This window comes from Vanacampus margaritifer, chromosome 2 (assembly GCF_051991255.1).
Source record: "Vanacampus margaritifer isolate UIUO_Vmar chromosome 2, RoL_Vmar_1.0, whole genome shotgun sequence".
In the NCBI taxonomy this organism is placed as follows: Eukaryota; Metazoa; Chordata; class Actinopteri; order Syngnathiformes; family Syngnathidae; genus Vanacampus; species Vanacampus margaritifer.
Genome location: NC_135433.1, coordinates 28,725,423 through 28,733,933, shown reverse-complemented (window position 1 = coordinate 28,733,933; position 8,511 = coordinate 28,725,423). Strand labels below are relative to the sequence as shown.

General features: G+C 41.3%; 1 protein-coding gene across 2 annotated transcripts; it reads right to left on the bottom strand.

The window, feature by feature from the left end:
* Nucleotides 1-3,915: 3,915 nt before the first annotated feature.
* Nucleotides 3,916-8,199, bottom strand: LOC144043158 (intraflagellar transport protein 20 homolog). 2 transcript variants are annotated; one of them, XM_077556425.1, is made up of 6 exons: nucleotides 7,993-8,199; nucleotides 6,296-6,433; nucleotides 6,115-6,200; nucleotides 5,934-6,037; nucleotides 4,808-4,882; nucleotides 3,916-4,315 (listed from the first exon to the last, which is right to left on the bottom strand). In XM_077556425.1, exons 2-6 carry the CDS (start codon nucleotides 6,420-6,422, stop codon nucleotides 4,312-4,314), a joined length of 396 nt encoding a protein of 131 aa, XP_077412551.1. In that variant the 5' UTR covers nucleotides 6,423-6,433; nucleotides 7,993-8,199; the 3' UTR covers nucleotides 3,916-4,311. The 2 variants fall into 2 exon arrangements, with proteins under 2 accessions (XP_077412551.1, XP_077412550.1); XM_077556424.1 differs by lacking the exon at nucleotides 7,993-8,199 and adding an exon at nucleotides 7,750-7,904.
* Nucleotides 8,200-8,511: the final 312 nt, after the last annotated feature.

Here is an 8,511-nt window from a genome sequence, read left to right as displayed (position 1 = left end):
AATTACCACACTATGGTTAAGACTTTGAAAACAAACAACGTAGACCACAGAGGCCTCCACTGTTGTGGGGAAAGTGTCGGCGTGGCACGGTGGTGCAGCCCCAGTGATGCCCACCTGGTAGTACTGCCCTCTTCATGTGTTGCTGTAGAGCAGCCTTGGTAGGAGGTAAAACTGATATCTGGCGTCCTTTTTGCATGAATAGATTCTTTCTGACTTAATTGATGGAAGGAAAAGTTGCTGTCCTGTCATAGAGTAGAATAGTGAAGTACTCCAGAGACATATTTCACGAGCTGGGATGTACTTGAAGTCCTTTCCACAACCGAAGGCAATCCAAAGTTCTATCTGTGGTCTCTGAGCCAGCTGCTATACGACTGCCACTGCCAGTACTACCACGTCAGTGTCCACAGTTCGAACAAGGATCTTGCGGAAGCCCTGTATGACAGCGTCACTGACATGCACCATGATCCTCGAGGCTGCCTCCTCATGGTTGCAGGGAGCCACATTGCTGGTGTAGGTAAGCAAGAGCACATTGGCACCATCAGTAACAACAAGAGTCTGGTCTCCTGATGCATTTTCTAGCAGTTCCTTGTTCAGAAATGTGAACAAGTCTGTCTTGTTGTCGGCCAGGCGAAGAAACTGCTGCCAGTTCTTTGGTATTGGGCTAGACTCCTCCAACTCGTCTGTGCTGAATAGGACCTGTGACACGTTCTCTTGTCTGTGCCTTGAGGCGATTCATGAAATACTAGTCCCAGACAACATCCACTCTCAAAGCCTGACTTTGAGCATTGTTTACGTATAGAAGAAAGGACATGACGGCATGGTCTCCAAATGTCTTGCAACCATCAGCTCGAAGAAAGTGAGCAAGTGCTGCGCCATCCATGATTTGCACTTCCGTCTATGGTGTCACTTGACTTGATGATGCCATTTTCTTTTCAAAACATTCTATGAGAACAGACTTTTTCCCTGAACGTAGCTGCCCATAGGCAGACAGGGATGGAGGATATGGGAGGTTTTCATGACTGAAGAAATTGTTCAAGCCACCTTTCCGTGCCTGACATGCAACATACAGAGTTGCAAACAGCAAAAATTCAATTTTGAGGAGACTGACTGTCTTGTAATTTGACTTTGACAATGAACAGTACCACCTTGTTCCTGACACATGCTGCTGTGATTGGCTTAGTATTTGTTCTGAGCCGCTCTTCTACAATTTTTGCATATTGCTTCTGATTGATGCGAGACTGGTTAGACACTCAAATGACTGCTCATCCATGATCTCCTTTGTATGAAGTCTGTGAAGGTCCTGACCTTCCTCCTCAAATGGGTTCCCCATGTCCTCCATTACACCGACAACCACCTGAACCTGTCCAGCAAATAACTTCTGGGTTGACCGTGTATGTTCATAATGGTTTCTTTGCCCAGAACTTTGTTGTTTTCCTACCATGGTTGCTTCAAACTCAGAAATTACTCTGACAAGTTCTGGTCCTGCCACTGCCCATCTCAAAAGGGTGTTCGCACCCTGGGAAAGACCAATGATTCCACCTTTATCCTTCATTACACCATTGTTTTGTTCATGGCAATGATCGATAGCAATGAGAGAGAACTTTCTCTGGGATTTTGCCACAACAAATTTGCCTTGCTGAAATTCTTTGGCAACATCTGGATGAGTCCGAGACAGACAACTCATGTCACGCACATGTACGTGCGTAGTGGGTGTGGTTGAGAACCAAGGTGTCAATTTCTTCAATGTATCCACATACAAATCAAAGTACGTAGTGATCGCAAGAAATGTGAAGAGGAGAAGTTCCAGCTCTAAACTCGTATGCCAGTACATGAACTGAGGACGTTCGGCTTTTCGCCGTTCACACCATGTGCTGAAAGTGTCTGTGGATTGTTCAGAACTGTATGCAACATATCCCTCATAAGCCTTCTTGACAAGGATGTACAATGCACATGCAGTTACTTGGTGAGCATGACGGGTTCGAGTCACGTGATGCCTTCAGGAAAGACTCAGCAATGCCTGGCGTGGCAACATCAGCTTCCTGGAGAACTTCCATCCAACCACTTCCATCAAGCCAATGGCCCAAAGCTTTGAAGCCCATCATTTCAGTGTGTAACTCCCCCATGAGCATTACAAACTTGTCCTCGCCATACAGTTCAGACATATTCCATTGCAGCTGCTTCAGTTTAGCATACAGGTGTTGGTCTACACTAATCACTGGAGTCTGGCCGGGGTTGAGGTGATGAACTGCAATGCAATGCCGAAGCATAGATGGTGAACTGGCTTTCTCGGCAAAGAGGGGCAGCATGGCATTGACAGATGGCAGAATGTCTGGGTTTGGCATTCTGCTGACATGGTATTCTGCCCAAGACAAAGTTGACTCTGCTGATATGTCATTTCTCAACATGACTCAGCCAAGTCATGTTCCTGGTCCGTATCCTTGGTCAAAGAGTTGTTGGAAGAAGCCATGTCTGCAGGGATGGGCGGGACAAAGACATCATTTTTTGCAGTGTACGAAATTGGCAAGTCTTTCATTTTTCTTGATCCCGTCTCTTGAGTTATTGAATTCTCTGCCATTGCCTTCCACTTCACAGACATCTTGCGGAGTGAGATTTTGGAACAAGGACAAGCTGGTGCGCCATGGAATGAACTTGTTGATATCACGGAGCTCGGGTTGTGATCGATGGCGCATGCAGCTGTTGTGCATAAACAGCTGAGCAATAGATAGCGCTGGTTGACTAAGATTTGTGTTGCATGATTGATCAGTGATGAGCATGCTGACCAGTGACAAAAGGGACCGTGAAACAGACTCCACTTGGCTGTTATGGTCAAACGATCCACAGAATGTTACTTTGTGTGCAAAGATGTCCTGTCGGATCATTTCAGCAATTTGGGTCATCATGACACACTGCTCGTCTCGATCAGTCTGGTATTCTTCTCGGAGAATAGAGCCAACGTCTTCTTCACAAGCCATGAACACATCTCGTCCTTCATTGTAAGCTTTCATCCTTGAGAATGCGGTCTTTCAGATGCTTACAGTTGACTCGCGCAGTAATCTCCGCTCCAAGTTGATTTAGCCTGGCAGTGTAGAGCTTCACAAGATCCGCAAGTCTGAAGACCTTCACATCCTCATCTTGCCTCTTCTCCTCAATGTAGGACATCAGCTCAGCCAAAGCAATTCTTTTACATATTTGGTCATTTGAGGCGTCTTGATCCTGTGAGACCTTTGCACGTGCTCGATTGTACAGGTTGGTAAGGCACTTAGGATGATACTTTGTCTCCTGTGCAATAAGGTCTCCTGCGCTTAATTTTGCAAGAAGATTTTCATCTTGTAGATCATGTGCACATTTCCTCACACGATAATCTACTTGAAATGTACAGACTTAGCGGAGTTTCTCCTTTGTTTGTGGCTCGGAACAAAAGAAGCGTTTGGGACAATTGCTGCCAACTGTTCCACCCGTGGCAGCATCACCACCACTGCTCGTGCCACCAGTGAACATTTGTTTTGAAGCAGTGCCATCTTCCTCTGATTTGTGCTTCCGTTTTGCGCGTTCCAATTTTGTACGTGAAAACTTCTGATAACAGTATTTGTGCCACTTTGCCTTTTGTTCTTTCAATGTTGATTTTATACCATTCCCATGGTTAAGTCGTACCAGATTTATTTTTGATCGGCATTGAGTCGAGGTTACTAAATTGTGTAATGTTTGTCTGCTATGGTTTCATGGCCTGTGTCAGTTGGTGCTATGAGAGACTTTTTGGTGTGCAGTTGACAAAAAAAAAACAGATAGTCGAATTAGTTGTTTAAACAGATGGCGAGGCACTGGCCATTTCTGTGACTATTTAGTATGTCTTGACTATGACTGTGCCCAGATCAAATCTATCAAACTTGCTAAAGAAAATATGATTAAAGCCGAGAGTCTATCTTTTTACCACCTTTATAAAATACACCTGTTGCAAACATTCATGTTTAGGTTTAGTTAAGATGAGACACAAGGACATTCCTGTTTAGGTTTAGTTAAGATGAGACACAAGGTTTAGTGTCCCTACACATAGCCGACCGTTCAGCCCAGTGCAATCTGTACACCTTCCAGTTAGATAGATACGTAGACTGAAGTCAGCTGCAAAGAGGGCATTGCAAGGCATCAACAGGGACGAAACCCAAATGTACTGATGTCCATGGGTTCAAGCATACTTCAAAAGGAACAAGGGGTTGAACCTGAACCTTCCACTTATAACGAGCAATCTTCCACCTGAACAATGTCACTCCCAGTATTTGAATGCCTCATCAATGAAGTGATGGTTGGCGTCTTTAATCAACTGTAAAGAGAAAAAAAAAAGATCAAATTAAAACACTATGACAATGCATAATTCACCTGCAAGCCAGTCAATTTGTCATTGGGTAGCCACAGATTGTCTTCATATCTTGTGTCACATCTATTTTTTCCCACTATGTTATGCATGACACATGTAAAATGAGTCTGAGATCTTTTTTTTTTATTTATTGTATGAATTTGTCTACATACGGATTGTTGACGTGTGCGGCTACCTCATAGCTAAATCATTATTGCCAATGGCGCTTGGCTCTCAAATGACTTATAAGTAAACAAATGTTTGTTTTTTTAATCTTTGGCAGACAACCCTAGTATCATTACAAGTTGTGCGTTTTGTTTAGGAGCGAGTGTGAACTTGTTTGCCATCCTCCTTTTGATGCGCTGTCGCCTGTTCATGCCTGTTTTATTTATAGCTTGAGATTTTGATGTGAAGCAATGTAAACCTATGAGAGTATAGAGCACAAAAGCACATACTTACTGTAAAATAAACTGGTTGATGAACTCATTCTGCTCAGATTCCACTTTTGCCAAGGCATCACATTCAATGCGATATCTGAAACAAGGGTATATATCTCATTACATGTAAAAAAAACTTCAATCTACTAAATATTGACAATTTTCCAATATCAAATCATTTGTTTTCATAATAAAACAAATCTGATGATTTTTCTGCTAATCAGTGATGGTTGGTGAATGTCTCCTCTAAAGTGATGTGTACAATGTATGGCAATCATAGCAGTTGACATAGTTTGCATAATTCAATGTCGGAATTGAGAGAACCTCTTGTTCATTTAGAGCTGAGCTACAAATAACAGCCTAAGGATGCAGTATAAAGGGTTTGACCATCCCTGTAAACACTAAAAAGAACTTAATTTTAGTCTTCCGCCCACAGTGTAAATTCAACTCTAGCTCAATGCACATTTTTGTGTTGTGTTGTGTGTGTGTGTGTGTACATACTACATTGTGAGGACCAAAATACATCTTTTCCCAACAGATTAAGGAATTTTTTGTGAAGTGAGGACATTTTGGCCGGTCCTCTCAACTCAAGACCTCTTTTTGAGGGTCAAGACTTGGTTTTAGAGTTTAGGTTTGAATTGGGTTATGGTTGAGGTTAGGGTAAGGAATGGGGGTAGGCAATCATTTTTGATGGTTGGGGTTAGGTGAAGTGGCTAGGAAATGCATTATGTCTATGGATTTCCTCACAATTATATAAGTACAAGTAAGTGTGTGTAAAATACAACAAAAACAGTATGAAGTTGAGATAAATATGTAAAACCTATTAATTTAGGAATTTCAACGTGAAAAATTCAGTAGAGTTGTGAGCCGAATCATAATCATCTTTATTGGCCAAGTACGTAAAAACATACAAGGAATTTGTCTCCGGCAGTTTGAGCTACACAAATATTACAGCAACAAGCAACTGTAACAAAAAGAACATTTAAGACGTAACACTTAACGTACAGAGAGTCGTTAGGCAATGTAAACTAAGAATACAATTTAAAGTGCGAGAGTGCTGAGTTGTGCAGAAAGATGCAGACAGCTGCCACTCTGAACTATTACTACTATTAATTTTATACTGAGATGTGGTTTTCGTTGTCATTTACCTTTCAAGTTGCGTCTTCTTCTCTGCAATGAGAGCTTGAAGCTGCTGCTGCAGGGCCTCTCTTTGCTTGGCCACCAACTTCAGCAAGTTTCTTGCTCCAATGGCCTAAAATGACAGAATCCATGATAGTCGTAGCACTTGCAGACTTGATGTTGATATACATCAAAACGGCCCAACCTTACCTTGAACTTTTCTGTCTCTGTCTCTTTTGCCAACTGATCTACAAGCTCAATTAGGCAACCAACTTTTTCCTGAAACTGTCCAATTTCTGTAAAAGATGCAAAATTAAACATACGTGTTGTCAGACAGCGGATGAGGCAAATTAATCAATATTATGCGGAAATAACATAAGACAGATCTTACTGTCAACAAATTCTTTGCACTCTTCCTTGAGTTCTGAAGTCTTTTGGCTGACATCTGGTTCGAGTGCTCGTAGTTTGTTGAATTCGTCAAAAAAAATGCCTTCTTCTTCCATTAAATCTTGAGCCATAGCCAAAAGGCCTAACAGAAAACAGCAAAGTGAATAAATATGTCAAACAAGCCTGTCCATCAATACAAACACACGCAGGCACACAATAGGACTGACTCAGTCAGTGATCATGGACACCTGGTCAGTTAGCTAGTCAGTAGCACGTGTGCATGGCAAAAGTGTGCTTTTCTCACTCCAAATAAAAAAGGGCAGTGGCGCTCTCTGACCATCTGTAATGTTTCCTAGCTAAAGAAAAAAAATTTGCTAACTCCTCCCTGACAACATAAAGCTTGACCGACGGTAAAATGCATCAGAAATTAGATCAGGTAATGAGAATGTGTTGATATTGAGCGCTAGAAGTGGAGAAATTTGTCACATGTCCTAGTTTAAGTAAGGTAGAGTTACTCAAACTACTTTATATTGACTGCAGTTCAGTTGGGAAGAGGTTAGAGGCATCGGGTGGCTCAAATCATTTTTGTGTAAATAGGGGAGGTGTTACTGTATTTTTAATGGTAAAATATCACGTTTATACCAAGCACTGCATGGTTTAACAATATTTCTGTAGCTTGTCAAGAGAGGACATACTGTAAATAAAATCTTGAGAGCTCGCAAAAATGGGCTAACCATGTTCTGGACATCGCAAATAAGGTTTTAACATGATTAATTATAGAGTTGAGCCATATATTGTTGTGTTGTTCAATTTTTGCGGTTGACATCATTTTTATTTATTTTTTTACCATGCAGCCATAAACTGTAGAGGTACAGACATGGGTGGATTATTCAAACAGTTAAGTACATATGCACATATGCGTAGGCATGGTCTGTGGAAGTTGGTTAGCAGACTATGCAAAATTTCAAGTACGGACATTTCTGTGAATGAGGCCCATTACGTCTAAAGCTAGTATGTCACTGGGCAGCGAATACTTCCAAATTTAGAAAAAGTAGAGCTTTTGTTAGGGTTTGCATAAGCTTAAAAATTTATTTGCAACGAGAACAACTGTTTGCAACAAAACGGTGTGCCAACATGTTACAAAACCTGATGAAATTGAAAACCAAAAATTCACTATGTTCGCAAGCATTCGCTCAGTGCGATACCCGTTTATACTGAAGCCAAGTTGCTGATCTTGCTCGCTTGTCCTACTGACACAGGAAAATAAAAGAAGCGGATACATTTTATTTTGACTTTATAAAGACTGCAAGGGCTAAGCTGACAGTGTGGACGTGCCCACGGGCCCCGTTTTGCTTACTCTACGTTCATCCCTGATGCCGGCGTGACGGGGAAAAAAGGAACAGCAAACAACACAAGCTCTGGTGCTCATTTGAGTACCACACCAAAATTGTTTCGCACCCCTGGTTAGAACATCACAGTTGTGAAATATGTAGTCATCTCGCTTGGACATAGACGGAGCAGGGATGAGCCGGCTGTGAGTTCGTACAACGGAACGACGTGGCACACAGTGACGTAAAACAATAGCGAGCATAGTTTACCATCATCTAATATGACAGCGTTAGCAAAGCCCGTTAGCAAATTAAACCATACCATACGGCGCAACATGTGGAATGGACAATAATAAATCCGTCTAATGCTTACCTGTTACGATATTGTGTGAGGCTTCACGGTTGCAATGGACAAATAACGTCTCCGTTTAAACTAATCTTTTCCTATGTAGAGGTTGTTCGATGCGGGAAAAGTCCCGGAAATCTCTTGGTAGCGACTGCCACGGGTAGCAAGCTAACCTCCGTGCCTACGTGGCGGCCATGTTGAGAGGGGCAACTTTACCGTCAAAGGCAAAGCATGGACATTGAAGAGTCCAATTGTAAACTTGCGCATTTCTTCACCGATTTTCATGAGGTTTACTCGGTTAATGCCTAAACGTGTGCTATGAATACAGTACATTTGAGCAAGAGCATACGTGTGCACATATATATATATATATATATATATATATATATATATATATATATATATATACACATGTATATATATATATATATATATATATATATATATATATATATATATGTGTACACATGTATATATATATATGTGTACACATGTATATATATATATATATATATATATATATATATATATATATATATACATGTA

Coding starts and splice junctions, on each gene's coding strand:
- LOC144043158 (XM_077556424.1), bottom strand. CDS start 7,882: ATGCTCGCTATTGTTTTACGTCACTGTGTGCCACGTCGTTCCGTTGTA. Junction 6,201..6,295: donor GTGCAAAGAATTTGTTGACA/GTAAGATCTGTC, acceptor CATCTTTTACAG/AAATTGGACAGTTTCAGGAA. Junction 4,883..5,933: donor AAGAAGACGCAACTTGAAAG/GTAAATGACAAC, acceptor CCCTTGTTTCAG/ATATCGCATTGAATGTGATG.